Genomic DNA, 19,872 nt, shown 5'->3' on the forward strand with positions numbered 1-19,872 from the left:
CACAGGCTTGAGTTGGCTACAAATACAGATGAGTTAGCCGGTCGGCCGGCTGTGTGGTTTGCCAGCAACATATGCCTTACCGGGGTGCATCCCTCCTGCCTATCTGACATGCCTGTGCACCATCCCCAAACCCTGCACACACACTACACTTATGAAGAAATTTGCACTTGACATAGCTGCAACCCTTAGGTCCACACCAAACTCAGCACCAGCCTCACTACCAAGAAATGTCCACGTATTAGAAGCACCAAACCCACCTGATGCCGCAGCAACAGTCACCCATAACTTGAGATCCATTGCTGCCCACAAACTCAATGGGTCTGCTGCCCAGCGCAGGCAGAATTCCTCATCGTAGGCTTGCCACCCAAGCTGGGGAAATTGGTGCAACACTGTGCGAATCGTCTCTGCGTACATGTATTTCAGCAATTCCCCAGCCTGGGCAGGGTGTTTTAAGAGATAAACCGCCATGAAGGTGTGAAAAGAGGACAACCACTTATCAACGGAGTCAATTTTCTTTTGTGTTGCGGCCGCCGGTTTAAAGACCATGCGGCATCCCTTAAGGGACAGCATCATTTCTGTCCCTCTATGGACGTGGGCTAGTGCAGCTGTTGCATTGTCCAGATATAGCTGGGCAAAATCGACAAACTTGCCCCACCATATTTTCTCTTTGGTGACAAAGGGCACGACACACCCGAGCGAGGTACCCGTGCGCATTGTCGGGATAGCCATTTGCCCCGCTGTCTGGACAGAAGCTGACACAGTCATCACCGTGAACGCGGTGATGGCATTGCCATCGTGTTTGCAAGCAGAGCTGCGTGTCACCAGAAGCAGTACTACTAGCAGCGCTAGTCATCAGAGCCAGAGAGGGATCTGTCGAAGGAGCTAGCGCAACCCACGGGGTAGTAGCCGCTGACACTGGAGGTGGTGCCCCCCTTTGCACGTGCCCATGGGCGTATCTGGGACCTCCAGCACTGTGCTAGCATGCATGTCCACTGGAGTGTTGACAGGTACTCTGGCAACCGTGTCGCTGCTCGTTCCTGTAGCTTGCAGAGGGGCCTGTGATACCCCTTAGGCCGAACACGTCACTTGCCATTACCGCGGACCACACCAACTCGCCCGCTAGTTGCCACTGGATGTGGTGCGGCAAACCGCACTGGCAGTCGTACCCCTCTGCATGGCCCCGGCATAGCTTTCCTGCAAAAGTTTCCAAGGTTGTCATCCTGTGTATTGCCTGGCATTGTGAGATGAGCTCTTCAAGAGAAATTACCACGCAGGTCATCCTGTCACTTTTCGTTCCTGGACCTGATCCCCTGCTTGACTTGACTGTGTGCAAGGGTGTTCTGGAGAACCCCGGCCCAGAAATGTTGGCAGGTTTGAATGCTGTATAAAGGATTGCAGTAAAGGACTGTATAGTGATAAATACCAAGCAACGGATGGTTGCACCTCGGGCGGTACTGCTTCAGTTGCGTTTCGAAAGTACAGGTGTTTCCTTTCAAAGTCAAATTTTGAAAACCTTTGGTCATTGCGGATTTTGAAAAAAATCTGTGGGAAGCGAGGTGTGAAACACCATTCAAAGTTTCCACCTGTACCAATTCCAGCGGTTGTTGATGTTTTTCAACATCAGCCGACAATCCAACCTTCGGACAGACTTACCACACGTGTGAATGTAAAGTGTCAGTCCTCCTACTACTTACGCGGATGTTTGAACTTCACACTGTGGAATGCCCGCCTGAGGGATGGGAAAGTCCCTGCATTAAGCTCATCAATTATTGCTAACCACACGGATGTTTTCTTGATTTGAGAGTCATGGATAACCGATAAAACCAGCTATTCCATTAATGCAAATTTTTTATCTTCCATATCTGGTTTTACTACTCATCTTGTGCCCAGGTGTAAACGGAGAGGTGGTGGTCTTGCTATTTTGGCGCGATCGAACTTAAAAGTGGTAAAAAATATATGTGACTCCTTCAAATCAATGGAAGTTATGGACACTAGAATCGACACTGATCATGAACAGCTTCATATTATTTTAGCTTACAGGCCACCTTACTCTGACACCCACCGAGTTACTATATAGAGTTTTTTAATGGAGCAAGCTTTGACATCCCCGGGCCATCTTGTAGTATTGGGGGATTTCGACACTCATGTTGATGACCCAGTTGTGGTGATGCCAGACAATTTATTGACTTGTACACTTCTTTTGGTTTAGTTCAACATGTTGTCGGCCCTACGCATGTCAAGGGACATACTCTAGACTTGGTGTTAGCATGAAGTGCTGATCCATGGGTGACTATTAATTTTGATATTGATACAACTATGCCTGATCATTCTGCTATTCATTTTACATCGGCTTTACATCGATTGCCTCCAGCTAAAATAGTAAAACAGCATCGCGTCCATAAGAACCTTGATTTGGAATCGTTGAAAGAATCAATTTCGTCATCATTAAATGATCTACATAGCATGGATGTAAACACGCTGTGTAAAGTTAATAACTCTGCTCTCAGTGGTGCTATTGAGATGCATGCGCCCTGTCGAATGAAAACGTTAATTGATAAACCCAGGGCTGAGTGGTTCTCAACGGAGCTAATTGAGGAACGAAGGCTCTTATGGAGTCTTGAAAGGAAATGGTTAAATTCAAAACTTGAGGTTCATGGTCAGACATATAAAGCAATGCGGGCATCGTACCATTTGCAATTGAATGAATTAAAGGCTAATTTTCATCGTAATCACATTGAATCCGCTGATACCAAAGAACTGTTTTCAATCGTTGATAGATTATCTGGTTGTAAGAGATTTACCAAACACGTCTTACTTGATTTAGATTCATCCAATCTGCCTAGCATTTTTGCGGACTATTTTTCTCAGAAGATTCTGAATATCAGATCAAATTTACAACCTATGGCAGAAGAATTTGTGTTTTCTGAGAGAAAACAATATTTGTCCCAGATGAATGACTTTGATTCTTTAAATGTTGACGCTGTGAAACAATAGGTTTGTAAAATGTGTTCAAAAACATGTTCATTAGACCCGATGCCAACCAGTTTGGTTAAAGACTGTCTGGATATTTTATCTCCTGTATTGTGCAGTATTGTGAATACTTCCTTTGAGTCTGGTGCATTTCGGATGTATGCAAGGAGGCAATCGTTTGTCTACTGATCAAAAAAGTCGGACTAGATAAAAACGTACTGAAAAATTACCGTCCAGTTTCAAACTGCTCCTTTTTTGATAAATTTCTGGAAAATGCTGCTTTAATTCAACTTCATGTACATTTTCAGGAAAACGCCTTGTATGGCAAATTTCAATCTGCATATCATAAAGATCACAGCACTGAAACTGCACTTTTAAGGGTGCAGAATGACGTTATGCGTGCTCTTGATAGGCAGAATGATGTTGTTTTAATTATGCTTGACCTATCCGCCGCTTTTGCCACGGTTGACCATGATATCCTTTTAAACCATTTGAAGTACCGGTTTGAATTGGGGGAGGGTTCATGATTGGCTGAACTCTTTCTTGAGAGGTAGAACCCGCATGGTATTGTAAGGGGTTAAATGCTCCATTTGTAATTATTATTTAGATTATTTATTAGAGGGTAATGGATTAGTATTATTTTCTCATAAACATAATTTGTTGGTCGATAGTTTACTTTCAAGGTCATCCTGTTAGTTCTACAAGTCGGGTTCCGCGTTTATTTACATTAATTACTGGAGTCAGACGCATTGGCAAACACATAAATAAGCACATTTCATTACTATTATTGGTACTTATTTTTGGAAAGAAAATCTTTATTTTGTTGGATTGTAAAATTTCCATACTTTCAAAAACAAATATCTAACCAGGTTGGGTTTATTGTCATTTATCATAACATCTTATAGGAATTAGGTACAGGAAAATTAGGCTCTTTTTAACTATTACATCATACTTATTGTTGCTAAGTTACTACATGCGCGGGCTCCGGCAGTCGCCTGCCCTGACATCCACAGGTAACTTTGTCATAATTATAGATCAATTTTGGTGATAATAATTCATGTTTCATTTGGGAAAGTAATGACTGGGGTCCTATGTCAATATAACTGCAGGAGATCATGGATCATTCTAATGTAAATTTCAGTCATGTTTTGGAGGAAAAAATGGTGATATTTTGGGCCTGAAAAGTTTAAGTAAAAATGAAGTTTGGCGATCATTGTACAAGTGTGTAGGTACTGTGTAGGCCCATGTAGCGTTACTGCGGCACACACGTACGTGTAGATATGGGGCCCCGGGTGTACATCGCTTTTTCGACTTATGTTGTAATATTTGTGGGTCTTTATAATGCTGCTGTGGGAAGCATAATCACACATCGTTGTAATGTAAATGTATTTCACAACTCCAAACTGCATTGTTCCTATTTTCTCAAACTGTATCTTAGATTATTTGTGTGATTTAAAAATGGATATTCTGTAAGCCTAAGTGGGGAAAGTATAACGTACATGTTTTCAACAACATTTGAGTCGCCTGCCCTGACATCCACACCTGTAGGCTGAACGGTGTGGCAGACGAAATAAATTTTTATACATGAGGCAAACCGATTTTATGGAAAACGCTATATTAAGAATTTATTATTATTATTAGGAGTGAGGGAATGGAGGGAGATATATCTTCTGTGGTCCTACCTGGGTCAAACTGGGGTGAGGCAGTTTTGCACCTGGTGACTGACCACAGATCATGGTAAATGCCCAATAACGGGAAGAGTGGGATGTAAGCAGTGTTTGCCTTCAACCGTTTTTCAACTGGTCAGCAGGGCCAGCTGGCCTAGACTTTAGCTAGCCCACAGACATTTCAACTGGTCCTTATCAGGTAGTCTTTTTTTACAGAATCTCTTCATAGAAAAAATACATTAACAGTAGTTTAATTCACAGTAAATTACTGGTACCCATAAACCTCAGATAAGTAAGATTTTTGCTTACCTTGGATAAAATTGCTTGGAACATTTGATTTCTCATGTTGTTCTTAATAAAATTCTTTACCTAAAAGTTGGACCACGAAAGTTCGATTTTCACTTTCTGGAACAAATCATTCTGGAGCATTTTTAAAATACAGTTTGTTTTACCTCTTTTAAGTAGGATTTATGAAAAAAGCATTTTCGTACATTTATTCACTCTAGTAAACACAAGGATTTGGGGAATATTTTGTATTTTCATGTTCAAATCAATCATTTGGCAGCAGTTCCACTGGGTTTTCACAGCAGCGGTATCTGCAAATATCACGTGGGCTGCACGTGTACACATCATACTTTCAAGCAGCAGCCTATAACCTTGGCTTGAGCTCCATCTCGTGCTCAACTCCCATTGCCATACTGCATGAATGATCTTGACTTCTGGCTGGAAAAATGTCTATGTTACTGTGTGATCACAGACTCATTTTTATTGGACAAGGTGGCTGGGCTAAGTACACCTACCGAAGTACATGTACACTGTGTTGGCAATGCTCAAGGTACAAACTTGTGTAGTACGATCAGTGAAACATGCTGTAATTTACTTTGTACAGCATATGTAGTGTGAAAATGAAATGATGTTTGATGTTAGAAACATTGTTACTTTGTGTCATATTTCTTGGGGGCCATGTACATTTTGTCTTCTTCGCATGAGTCAGATTTTCGCCTAAGTAAGATAAAATTGGTTGGTCCATAATCGGCAAAAAAAAAGATTTGTTACATGAAGATACATGTACAATTAAAGCAGCTGATTTTATTTTCGGTAGAAAGCAACCTTTTGGTAAGATACTACATGATGTAGTATCTCAATGTTGATTATTTTGTGTGCCAAACTACACCACGAGAATAAATAAAAAGTAGGCAAATAACGCATGTCATCACAGCAGAGCAAGTTAAGTTTGTTGTACTCATGTGCTTCGTGACTTCATGACTTGGGGACTCCCGTTTAATTACTCAAAATCCAGACAACTTTTTAAAAATTTATTCTCCAACATAGACAAGTAATTATTTATGGTAATCCAAGAAAACAACTGTGCCACACAGGCACAGCTCGCCGTGGTGAGCAAGTCCTCGCAATCCTGTTGCATGGACTGGACGGCTCGGCCGAGGAAATCGCTACTAGACTACAACAGCACACTCCACGTGGTGAGTTGGCCATGACCGGCCCCAAGCGCAGCGCAGCCTGGGTAATGGACTCTTCACTGCATAATTAATAGTCCTTCGCGTGTGGCAGTGTGGAGCATTTTTGCTGCAAAATGTATCTCGTTTTTGCAAGTTTCCGCATAATTTTCGGAACCTTTTGCACCGCTTCCGCAAAATTTTTTACACTTTTTTTTTCTCAATGTTTTTCGCAAATGTTTCACCCTGTGTTCACAGAAGATTCGCATGATTTTCGCACTGTTTTTGCATGTCGTTTGCCCCTTTCACATCCGATTCGCTGCGAATTCACTGCGAATTCGCAGGGGGGAAAAGTTGTGGTCAAAATGCAAAATGTGAATTCCTTTCCTATTTTTTTTCCCATTCCTTTTCACAGCCTTAACTTTCAAATGCAATGTACTGTAGTTGAAACTACACAGTCAATCAATATTTAAAAAGTAATGCATCAACAAAGTCCAGAAACTCAAGGAATTCAGGAAATGTAAAAATACATGTCTGTTAGCTCTGATACAAAGAAAAAGGAAGGGCATTTTATGGGCAGGGTTCCACCACAGTTGATAACACTTTAGCAAATGGCCTGACAGCACTAAGGAAAAATGCATAGGTAAATGTTACTTTTAGACTTCATGCTTAACATTCTACTTTTAGTCATATGTACATGTGTACTTATGCATACTTGAAATGAAAATGTGTAATTCAAGATATATCTTTAAATTTGACCTTAAATTACTAGCAATCTATTTTCAAATGATGTCAATTGTGATATCATACACACAACATGTCTTGACATTATTCAAGTTTACACTGGGTTCCATTTTCATCCTATGAACCATGTGAAAGATACTGATTTATGTTTTGATTTCAGGTTTGGCATTTTGATCTGATTTCAACATTCAAAACTGACACAACTTGACTCCAGAAGTAAAGTTCATATGACTTAGCCCTAATCAAAGGCCACAAATGTTGCCCAACTCAGGGTGTCAGATCCAAATTAGAAAACATCAAGGCCAATGTTAGTTCATGGGATAGGACCGAAAGAATCTGAATGTGAATCACTTGTAATTTGATATTTGTCTGCACATCCAGGCAATGTAACAATGTTATACAGATTGTGACATTTTTAGCAGGTTGGCCTACTGAGCCAAAACCATCATGGATAAAAATGAAGTGCTGCAACTCAAGCAAGCATTCATTGACTTTTGACGCATGTTGAAAATTCCTACATACCTGTATTCTGTTACTTCCAAGATAAAGCCTTTGAAGGTTCTCGAGGTACTGCAAGTGGGATAAATTACGAAGTCTATTTTCTTCCATGTGGAGCTCCACTAAGTTCCACTGATTCATGAAAGAATATTCTGTGAGCTCCTTTACTCTGTTACGATCCAACACTATCTCTCTGAGATCTTGTAAACTATCAAGACCTTCTACTTTGCTGATCTCATTTCCTGGTGCACAGGTAAACAAAAACGAAGACAACAATCTCAATAAAGGGGATAAACAACTTCCCAATATTCAGTATTCTGACAAATAATGCCTAAAATTTGCTGTACTGTGGATCCGACATCTAATCTACAAGCTTACCTTGTAAGAAGAGTGCCTTAAGAGATGGTAATCTGCTGATTTGAAGCTTGACCAGATCAGTGATTCCATTATATCTGGGAACAAGGGTAAAACATAAACTTGTTAATTAATCCTGATATAATGCATAAAGGTCTACAATACAATGCTGCCATAATGAACATGACAAGTTCACACTAAAAGTTGTCATAGCAGAAGTTTGGTATAGGGATTTTCAGTTGCTGCTTCATCTGTTCCTTACTCCAGCCTGTTACAAGTGCGTTATGGCTGAGGCCTGTCTCACAACAAAATTTCTGCATGATGATTTTGGGTCAACATTTTCAATGCACACAAAAATCAAGTTAAAAACAAATATACACTGAAATTTGTGCCTTTTCTTCAATTTAAATTGATTTCCTTCAATATTTCACCCCTCTGTGGTTCTTCATGAAAGTCAAATTGAAAAAGAAATAAAGCTACATGTAGATGCAGTAGTAACACTCTTAATATGAAACTATAATTGATGTGCCTGGAACCACTTTCTAGCACTGGAGTTGCAATGGTTCAGGACAAAAGTCAGCAACTCAAGTCACCTAGCATGGTTGAAAATGATCAAACTGGCAAAACGTAAAACATAAAGATTTCTGCCAGTTAAAGGTAGTGTATTCCTTTGGTAAAATCCCCCAAATTGGACTACCCTATAATCCTGAAATATCTTACTTGAAAGAAAGTACACAACAGCCTCAATCAGCCTGTAAAAGACAGCCTTTCCAGACAGTCGACTAGTCGCGATGCGGCGACTAGTTGGACTGTATTACGACTAGAGGTCTGAACTTGTAGCCCGCACCCATGACTACATATGTGCCTAGAACTACACAGTGGAGTACCCAGTCTCCGCAAAGTAGTGCTGTGGTACGTGTGACACAGCATTTGCCTACTGTGTGCAGTGCAGCCACACGGGAGGCCTAGTGTCAGTACATCACAGCTGCGACTAGTCATGTCCGATCTGGACATGAGTGCACAGAGAACAAACGATGTGGGTGCAAACATGATTCCTTCTTGCTTGAAGATATTATTTTTCATGAGCAGGGCCATGCATCTGTGTTTTAGGCTTTAGAATTTGTAACGATAGTTGGTTTGGTGCCCTCTGTTGACCAGTCTCAAAAAGAAGATTGTAAAACCTTGCTTAATTGCTGCTGAATAAATGCAACCCAGATCCACTTTAAATCATCTGAATCAGGCATCATCCTACAAAGTCCTGCAAGTTATTACATGGTGTCAGAACAGTAATGTCTTCATGCGTGAGATTCACGATTTTGGACTCTAGATGAATAGAGATCAGCCCGAAACATTGGTGACTTCAATTGACATTGATTCTCCACGACGCCATTGCATACATGTACCTCCATTGTGACGCACGCATCTCCACCACATCGAATGAACTGTAGTGAAAGACTGATCAATGTGCCACTGAATGGTTGCATAATGGACGGTACTTCATAAACTGAAGGGACACACCATTTCTTTAGAAATTAGATCTGAGGTTAGCACTGTAAAAGATTTTAGAAATAATTCTGCTTGCATTTTACGGCCATGATTCCATCGTCACTGATCGTTGTTGTAACATGTAATTGTTAGATTTGCTACTAGTACTCCATAGCCTAACTGTGGTTACTATCATGACTGCTACAATGTAAACTCACACACACATACAACTTCTACCTGCGTTGCAGGTGACTGGTGATCTAAAAGCTAACTAGTAAAAGTTCAGGCAGTAGTGGGAAAGCTACGAAATAGTAACTAACATTGTGGAAAAACCTGACAAAATTTGGGTTGTCATGTTCATCACTGCCATATGGCAGAGATGCACTTGAAATTCACAACAACGTTCAGTACAATTCGGAGGACAAACAAAAAATTGAGATGATCCTGAAACTCTGGGAAGAGCTCTGTAAAGGCAAGACAAATATAATCGATGAGAGATATAAGTTTAATATCTGATAATAAGTTAATGAACGTTTTGATCACTATTTGGTTCGACTGAGGGAGTTGGCATCTACATGTGATTTTGGCAGCCTCTCAGAGGATTTCCTCAGGGATAGAATTGTGTGTGGCATAACAGATAACACACTGCATAAACGACTGCTGCAAGAAGCAAGCCTTAAGCTAGATAAATTTGTCATGTTATGTAAAGTAGCAGAGGCAGCCATATCAGTCGGTTGAGTAGTTTTGATTTCCTCAACTGATTTGGGACTTAGGTTGGGGGGGTGTTCCTTCTTGATGGGGTTTGTGGTGTGACGGAAAGTGTATAGGACTAAAGCTAGTCTAATTTTATTAATGAGTTGCAGTGCACGTACCTGATTGACTAGTGACTTGGTAACGTGTGCTGGCTAGGCATAGCGTAGCGCGCTGTGTGCACATGGTCGTGCTACTGCAGTGAGTGCTGCGATCGCATTATAGTTGGTTGCGTGTTGGACTTCGCAGAGTGAAGTTGGTGAGTTGGCACGGAGCTAAGGCATTGTCAGCGCTGCGCAAAGTGTTGCGTGGTGCTGATGCGTTGCAAGTACGTGATTGTATAGACTGTACGTGGCTGACTAGTGTGTGTAGCTGACGCGTTGCAAGTAGCTGTACAATAGAAAGTAGGTTTGCGGTAGCACCATGGACGTATCTCTTTTGTGAGTATTTGCGGTTCTGAAAAGAACCAGTGGTACTCGACGTTTCGAGCAGTATGCTCTGCTTGTCATCAGGAGAATGCCGGATACTGACTGGGAGTGGAGCTTAAGTAGTCTGGTGGAGGATTCTAGAGACAGGGGATTAGTCCGATGATGCGTGGAGGCGGGAACTCTGGAGAAGGGATTAGTAGCTGTACGTTGCTGACGCTGGCTCGCATGCACGTTAGGTGAAGCTCGTACGAAGTTGTACAAGTTGTACGTTGCTGACGTGGTGTGCATTGTTGATGCAGTGCATGTAGTGTGCATGGTTTACACAGCAGTGTGCATTGTTTACACAGAGGTGCGTTGCTTATGCAGTGGTGCATTGCTGACGCAGTGTGACTTTGTTGATGCGCTGTGTGTGGTTGATGCACAGTGAATGGCTGATGCGCATGGTGCATAGTTGATGCATTGGCGTATTGCTGCTGGGGCCCTACGCTAACTTAGTGCTCAATCCAAGTAAGTAAATGCACAGGCAACCAAACCAATCTCCCAATCACTTCACTGTACATTTCATTTGTTGATTTGTGTTGATTATTGTTGAATAAATTGAACGTCCTGAACCGACAGTTCTTCTGTCAAGGATTACTTTCTTTACAGGTTGATTGTGTAATTCAACAGAGACTAATTAACACTCGGTCACAATCGGCGGTATATTTCCTCCAAAACGGTCCCGCACCCTTTGCCTTGAGGTCGCTCTGTGTGGTCTCTCGTCTGGGGAAAAGCCTTGGGTTGGGAAGATCGACTCTGCCACTAATAGTGCTTGGTTTGATCCCATCAACTCAGGGTAGGCCCGGGGATGCCCGCCACAGTGGGTTTCCCTGTGTCCGCAAAACTGACACGCTTGGGAGTAGTAGAGCACTGTGGGCCTGTCGTCTCTCTGATGTGTAACGGACCTTCTGCCAGACATGAAGAGGTGGGAGCTCATCCTCTCATGATAGGCTTTCATTTGGTCTCGCCTCCGGTCATTGGTTTCCTTGACTTCTTCGTGTCGTGCATGTACATATGGTTGCGGCTTGGCAAACTTGTGCGGGGTGGTCTGCCAAACATTATCTTGACAGGAGATGGTGATTTGGGATCAATCTGAGTAGCACTCAGGCTTAGGAGTGCCTTGTCAACATTTTGCTTTGATTTCTGGCACCTCTGGATGAGTGTCTTGATCATCCTCACAGCACTTTCCAGAAATCATTAGATTGGGGATGCCATGGTGAGGATGTGACGTAATGTATGCCCCACAAAAGTGCACACATCCTTGCACGGTGCTCCAGCAAACTGAGGGCCATTGTCGGAGATGATCTCGGCAGGTGCTCCCGAACATGCAAATTGTGTGTGAAGTTACACCAGCTACTGTTGTGCTCTTAGTATCTGTCAGCCTGTGGACGACTGGGTACTAGGTGGTATAATCCATGATTAAGAGGTAGTCATCACCACAAATTTCAAACAGGTCGATACTTATCTTGGTCCATGGGGCACAGGAAATCTCACGGGGGTGGAGGGGTTCCTTTTTCTGCTTCGGTTGGTTTTCTTCGCAGTATTCACACTCCCTTACAGTGTTGTCTATGTCACAGTTAATTTTTTGGCCCGCACACAGTTTCTTGAGCGAGCCATCTCATTTGTTTTTCAATGCTCATGTGTCCAGCGTGGAGCTGGTTCATGTTGTAGGCCCTCTTGGATTATTACTTGTTTCTTTTTAAAGACGACACCTGAAGATATTCCTAGTTCATCTCTGTAGGGCCAGTATGGCCTCAGGTCTTGGGGTAGTTCCGTGATTTGGTCAGGCCAGCCAGTACATATGACTTGGCTCGGGAAACTCAGGACTGGGTCTCAGGCAGTTTGGGTCTGTAGTTGGGTCTGTTTCATCTGGCTGAAGTGGAAGAGGTCAATTTGCTTGAAGTCTGGACCATTGATGACGTCGATGCCACCACCGAGTCGGTCAAGGTGTATGGCTGCATTCTTCTTAGGGTTGGGCAGTCTGCTCAAGGCAACGGACGGGATCATTGTCGGACCTGGCTTGCTATGTGCAGTGAAATTCTTGCCCTGCAATTTGATCAGTAGACTCTGTAATCTGGGTGGTACACTAGACAGAGGCTTTCTCCACATCATTTCTAGCGACATGTGGCCTGTGTATACCATGCATTCCTTCCTGAAGAGGTACATGTAGTTGTGAAATTGGGCTATGCCCTACACCAATGCTAGTGTCTCCCTCTCGATGTTGGAGTAGTATTTCTGTGCCGGCGATAATCTTTTGAATGCAAAGGCAATGGGTTTGCCTTGTTGCGTGAGGCATGCTCCCAGTCCTTTCTGTGATGCATCAACCTTAAGTACAGTCAGTGTCTCAGGGTTGTAGTACTGGACACATGCATCTGCGGTTATTGACTGCTTCAATCCCACAAATGCTGCTTGGTGGTCCTCTTGCCAGACAAAATGTATGTTCTTTTTCAGAAGATCTCAGAGGATCACTGCCTTGTCGGCAAGGTTTGGTATGTACGCAGAGAGGTAGGCGATTAGACCAACAAATTTCTGGAGGTCTTCTTTGTCCTGTGGTGTGGGGATGCCATGTATATCTTCAACTCGCCCTGGTCTGGCTAGACTCCTTCGTCAGAGTAAATTGAGCTGAAGAAATTTATCTTTTTCATTTTAATTTTGCATTTGGTGCTGTTGAACACAAGCCCCTCGTGCCTGGTGACCACAAACAGGTTGGAATCATGTTCCTCTTCCGTGCGGCCGTACATGACTATATTGTCAGCAATACAAACACATCTCAGAACCTGGTCCCCAATCTCATCCATGCACTGCTGAAATTTGTCATGGCTGATATTGAGTCCAAATGGTAGACATTGGAAGTAATAGCAATCGAACTGCATCCGGAAGGTAGTAAGCTCCTGTGACTTTTAATTGAGGTGCATCCAGCCTTTGCATCAAGTTTAGAGAAGACTCTGGCTTGGGAAAACTCAGGGTTGAGTTCCTTCAGTGTAGGAATTTTGTGGGGCCATCTACCCAGACTTTGGTTGAGACGCTAGGGTCAAGGCACACACGGAGGGAGCCATCTGACCCCGATACTGGTGGTGATTGAACTACACCAGTCTGTATGGTGCGGTACTCTTCTGATGACCCCCTACGCCTGTATCTTGTCAAGTTCTTTATTCAACTTGGGCTTGACGTGCACGCTGTACTTCCTGGGTGGGTCGATGTGGGGTACCGTGTCCTCTTTAAGGTGCTATGTTGCCTTCCGTTTGAAGTTTCCAATAGTGTCGAACTGATCTGGATATGACTCCATCAACTTTTCAATTGACTGTACCAACGACAGTCTGGCTGCAGAGATAGTCACAACTCCCATTTCACAGCACAAAGGTAGACCTGCAATCACTGGGGCTGTGATGTCAACAACGTAGAATCTATGCTCTGACAATGTGGGGTCTTCATATCTGCAGAGTAGATTGCTGGAGCCCAGACATAGGATCGGTGTCCCATTGTATGCCGTCAGCTTGGTTGTCACTGGTTTTGTATGGGCTCTCCGGGTATCGTCATACATCTGTGGTATGGTTTTGAGTGGGAGTGTACACGCACCTGTGTCTATCTTGACTTGAAGACAAACCACATCAAGCATGCTGGAGGCTTCTTTGCAGGTGTCTTTTCTTTGCTCACCATAGCCTGGGATGGTGACAACATGGAATACTTCCTCATATTCATCGTCTTTGTATTCCAGTTGATGGACATTGTCTCTTGCTCACTGGGTTTAGGTGCTGGAGGTTCATCCTTCTTTCATCCCTGGGCTTGTGTTCTTGGGGCTTTCTCCCCCAGGAGGTACTATGTCATCTCCATGGCGACTTAGATCTGTTGTGCTGTTTGCTTTCAGCTCTTGTCTTTCTCCAACACTTAGACCAGTGCCCCTTAGCTCCGCAGGCCTTGCAGGTATCATGATACATGTATGCTGGGCATCGTCTAGGTGCATGTGATAAGCCATAGTTCCTGCATCCCCGTGTCATAGCTCAGATGGCGCTCACTGGCACTCTGCTTCCCGGCAACGATCGCTCCATACTTCCGCCCTTGAACGAGCATGTCGTCAATGCCGTATCCGATTGGTCTGTCCAACAGATTCTTCTGAAAGGACTTGGATGGTGTAGATGCGATCACTAATTCTATAACTCGCTTGGTGAATTCCTCAACTCTAAACTAGCATTCAGCTGCTTTGGCGCGACATCTGTTCACGAATTCATCCAGGTGCTTGTTCGGCTTCCGCTGGTATCGCATCTGTTCCAGATGGTGGACTCTGAAATTGACTTTCCCCTTCAGTTGCTTCTCAAACAAATCCCACAGCCTGGATGGATCTTGTTGCTGTTCTTCAGTCAGGCTGAAGGCATTTATTTTCTGCAGGCCTTCCTTTCCAACGGCTATTTTGATTTGAACAGCTTGCCTGGCTGGGTCTGTGATGTTTTGGTCTGTGAGACACAATTCGACTCTCTGTCGAAAAATCTTAAACTCCTCTGCCAGGTTGCTTGCATCCCACTCCATTTCTGGGAATTTTGTGGACATGGTGTACAAATGGGGGTGTTACGTATACAGGTAATGGTAAGTATGCAGTAAATGGTATTAAAGAATGATGTTATAAGTATATATCTTTTAAATCAGTCGGCATGAAACACAAACACTGTCTAGCAATATCAAGAAATATGGCATTTTCAAGCAATATGGCAATATTAAGCAATATTGTACAGTGGAACACCACTATAACGAATATGACGGGGTCCACGCTAAATGTTTGGTACAGCGGTCCTTCGGTATAGCGAAATTAACTGCCGAACGTTTCATTACCATGTTGAATAGCGCACTCTCTTGTCTAACTGAAGTGCATCCTCTTGTGATACCATGATTCACTGTTTTCGTGATGTTTTGTCATTGCATTCATGTTTGAGGTTTCTAGAAATGTATCTGTTAATTATTTTTGTTTTTTATTAAATCTTGAGTTAGGCGGCATCATGAAAATGACTGACTGTTCTTCTGCGTCTAGTACACATTCTTACCAATCTGTCTGGTGTTGTCAATGGGGGCGAGAACCCGAGCACCGGACGGAAGCATGCACTCAAGTGCTGCAGAGCCAATGAACTGAACTGATCACATGAGATTGTCATCGAGACAATCTGTGTCTTGAATAAACATAAGCCACACGAACGACTCATAAATACCACTGGTCCATACGCACTAAGACGCCACGACCCCATCCAAAAGTTGTGGTGGAAAATTTCACCTGAATGTTCGCTACATAGCACATACAACTATGTACAAACCTTGGCTTCGGTCTTCAGAGGGTTGCAAACACGCAGTTGTGCGCTATCTTTTAACTGTAGAAAACTCAAATTTACCCTATAACGATCCAAACTATCCTGAAAATAATTTCAAGCTACCAAAATACATGTAAAAGGAGAGAGAGAGAGAACACGGCAATTTTACAGTGAACTGCACCATCGCTTTTTTTTTTTTTTTTGGTGTTGAGTCACTAACAACGTACACACAAAACAGGGGAAAAGTTCTTCACTGTCTTCCTGGGATGATTCTGGCAGTTCTGGTAATGATAACGATCGGCCAGAGTTACACGAACAAAATTCTCCTAATTCCCTTGTATTTTGCGGAGATGGATCCGTGTACATGTGTGGGAATGTGTGAATCCATCTTTCGGACTTGCACACCATTTGATCGATATTTGGTTTATCCTAAAACTTGTGAAGCTACCGCTCAGGATCGATCTCTGATGCATGCTGTGGCGAATCTCAGTTGATTTTCAACTGCATAATGTTCGGTAGATTTTGTGCACAAAATATTGGGAGGCAGTACAGCCGAATGTTCGGTATAGAGGTGTTTGGTATTGCGACGTTCCACTGTACTACAATATCAAACAACACTGAGCACAATTGTCTTTGATTAGAACAATGATTAATAAAGTACAAACCGAGTTCAGTTCAATTTTTTTCCCTGCATTCAAGTGTTTGTAGAGTCTAGTCCTGTCCATAGTTATTGTTTTATAGTCCTGGGCTGTTCACGTATGGTTCCTGCAGTTTTCTGGTTGCTCTGGTAGTTCAGGGTGGCTCCAGCTGTATAGCACTCAGTAGTTTGAGATTTTTCTGTGGTATTCTGGGTTGTTCCTGTTGTAAACTAGTAGTTCTTCCTGCCATATTCTGGGTAGTTCCTGCTACACTCCTGTAATAGTTTCTGCTGTAATCCAGTAGTTCCTGCTGCAATCCGCGTAGTCTCTGCTGTAATCCGGTAGTTCAGGGTCAAAGGGCAACTCCGTTGTATGTGTGCGGAGGGTCAAAGATCAACTCTGATGTACGTGTGTGGAAGGGTATCTCCTACAAAACTGTCGGCAGGGTTCAGCAGGGTTTTGGTCAATCTGTGGTCAACGGCGTACAGTTGGATTGCGAGTGTCTGGGCTACATGTGGGCTGGCGAGTACAGGCATTCACGCGCCACGTTGGCCACTATAAGGCCACATAAAAAATTACTTGTTTAGCAGCCACGATATGTACGTGACCTGGATTTTTAAAATTTTTTGATTTATCTAAAACTATAGAAATAAGGGGAAAAAACTATTATTTTCGTATTAGAAGCAGTGTGCAAAAATATCTACCATATTACATTTTCGGAATATACACGAAGACCGCATGGAGTAGAAGCCGCAGCATGCAAAAATCTACAAAGCGGAAGGGACATTTTCAACGTGAGAATCAAAATGGATAGTCCCTCGAGCACTAGGGATAGGAGAGACTAGCTTAAGCACCAAACCAATACATGTGACTGCGCACGCCGCAACTAGTGCCTAAGCTTCGTTCGTGTCATGTTGTGAACTGAATTATTCATTGTTGCAATTTTTATGAATTTATTCATGTTTCTCTTAACCAATCACGCTTACAGCAGCACGCTGTCTGGCTTTTCGAATAAACCAGACAAAATGCACCATGCACTGCATTGCACACGTCAACCCCACAGAGCCCCGTTTTGATTGGTGCAGGCCAATCATCTTTGATATCATATCACATTGCAAGGTCATATTGTATACTCATACTGGAAGTGGAATTCAACACTTGCACTTTCTGTGGAAAGTGTGTGACTTGAAATCTGAATCAGATTTACTCAATTAGGCACACAATATTGTGAAAGGATTGGAAGAGACACTCCCAGTGTATCACTCAAGGGCAATGAGGCAAGAGTTTGTCCAATGTTTTGGAAGGGTAACTGGTTGTTAGTCTGTCTTTCTCCGTGCAGCTTACACCAGATTGACTGGTGACAACAATGCAGCTTCTACAGCAGCAGAGGCAGAAATAGACTAGAGAGTGTCCAGAATCCTAGATGAAGAAGACCCAGATCTCATTTGGGATCTACGTACGAACAACAAGGGCCGCCCTGAACAATACAATGATTTCCTGCGGCAGTGCCAGCAGGACATCGATTCGGCAGTGGAAACAGTTGTGGATGACAGAAGACATGATGTGGTTGCTGGTGGTGATGAAGTTACCCACTTGGCGACTGCTCTGAGTGTTTGAGACCTTCATGAGCAAGTCTCAAGTCAGTGTCCAGAGAGAACAGCCACACCCAGTATCCAGTGGCTGAGGTGGCAGTTTTGGCCACGCTGACCCACAGCCAAGTCAGTTAGCCACCATACAGGTCGTCTCAAAATCAAGTTTATGGTTCAGGCTCGTCAACTGAGAGGCAATCATATAGGTGCCCACTACGCATCAGCATTGTTCAGATACGAGAAAGACTTTTCCATTCCGTTTCGCGATCATCCTACTTTTGCCTCTTTGGATGACAAGCATACAATCAAAGTTGGTGAGCCCAACTGTCCAGTTGCTGAAATTGAGAGGGGGAAGGAAGTGCTGGTTTCTAAAGGAACGAAACTTGCTATGTCTGACCATGATTTCACCAGGCTTAGTTTGACACCCAGTGTGGCATTGATTATCGATGTCCCTGAAAGCATCGAGTCGTCATTCCATCGAGGAAGGGTCTTTGTCACCTTCAAAGAAAATTCCTTCCAACCATCATCTCCAGGAAGACACATGGCCAAGCTGAAGGAGATAATCCGAAAATTGGGACTTGTGAAACCAATTCTACTGTTGTACACAGATGGTGGTCCTGACCACCGGTCAACATACCTATCAGTTCAACTTTCACTGATGTCCCTTTGGCTGAACCCTAACCTAGACTTTCAGTGTGCCATCCGTACGCCTCCCCAACACAGTTGGAAAAACCCAGTGGAGCGAATCATGAGTGTGGTCAATATTGCCTTGCAAGGTGTGGGTGTCATGAGGGAGGAAGTGCCTCATGAAGATGAGCTGAAGCAGTGTGCTTCGTTGAAGAGTATCCGCATTATGGAAGAAGATTCCAGAGTTGAAGGAAGAGGTTGTTCACTCCGTTGAGCCTATGGTGGACCTGCAGTCAACCCTCATCAAAAGGTTGCAGTTGAAGGAGCACAGCTTCGAATCCCATGATGCAGCATCTGAAGACAACATCAACTGCTCTGGAGTGAAGTTTTAAAGATACCATGTCATCACCATTTTTAAGATCTGATACACACATGAATATATATTCATCGGTTTGTTGAAGTGGCATGGGTGATATTTTCAGTTTGTCATACCGAAAATGCCACACCTGTTATTTTCATAAACTGATGAATTATTTCTACATGTGTGTCAGTTCGTCTGCCTGTTTGATGGTTACTGAGTTACCAAAAGGGCATTGTACATGTATGTGATTTTTTGTGATTTCTCTTTTCAGATTAATGACACATTAACCACTAACGACCGCACCAAGCAGCACCCAAAAAAGGAGAAACTGATGAAGTTCATGGAAACACATTGCAAGGTCAGACATTACATGTACAGCATCTTAAAGTGTCAGAGTCAAGACTGTGACATTTGGAAGGCTCCATGGCTCCCTACAGAGATACTTGCAGAGACCCACCACTCACCTGATCCAGTCCCATCTGGTGAAAGGTACACACCCTTCAGAGAGCTATATGGCAAGGTATGTATTAGTAAACTAGTGACTTGCCACCTGGTGACCTTAACACTACAAAGTGGTCCACTAGAAGTGGCCCTGGCCATTTTTTTTTTCATTTTGTTTTGTTTCAAGGAGGAACAAGCAACTGACTACATGAAAGTTGAAACTTGATTCTCACAATACCAAGGACCCAAGCAAATATCTGTGATGAAGGTGGGCATTTCATCAAGAATGCCCCAGCCTTGTACTCTAAAAATTGGGCAGTGACACTTTTCTGGGACACCCTTTAGAAAATTTATTGATAGACAAGTCTTAATATTTGTACCCTGCAGAGCTGAAAACGTGAATCATGGCATGTTGCATGCACACAGACTCCTGACCAATCGGACCCAATCAAACTGTCTTGTAACCATATACCAGAGTGTGATTTACGCAGCGGGCATTATCATTTTTCAGTGGGCATTATCAAATGTTAATAAATGGT

General features: G+C 43.1%; 1 protein-coding gene and 1 pseudogene across 11 annotated transcripts in view; one reads left to right on the forward strand and one right to left on the reverse strand.

Moving 5' to 3' along the window:
• lrrc9 (leucine rich repeat containing 9) overlaps positions 1-19,872 on the reverse strand; it is a 286,106-nt gene that overhangs the window by 37,152 nt on the left and 229,082 nt on the right. For all 11 annotated transcript variants that reach the window (XM_087133796.1, XM_087133801.1, XM_087133790.1 and 8 more), the window contains 2 exons: positions 7,712-7,785; positions 7,358-7,575 (listed from right to left, as the gene is read on the reverse strand). In XM_087133796.1, the coding sequence (XP_086989922.1) occupies positions 7,358-7,575; positions 7,712-7,785 (292 nt within the window). The remainder of the gene's footprint in view (positions 1-7,357; positions 7,576-7,711; positions 7,786-19,872) is intronic.
• On the forward strand, positions 14,941-18,805 carry LOC147800480 (uncharacterized; annotated as a pseudogene).

This window comes from Acanthaster planci, linkage group LG01 (genome assembly GCF_054643075.1).
Source record: "Acanthaster planci isolate LZ-2023a linkage group LG01, COTS_SCS, whole genome shotgun sequence".
In the NCBI taxonomy this organism is placed as follows: domain Eukaryota; kingdom Metazoa; phylum Echinodermata; class Asteroidea; order Valvatida; family Acanthasteridae; genus Acanthaster; species Acanthaster planci.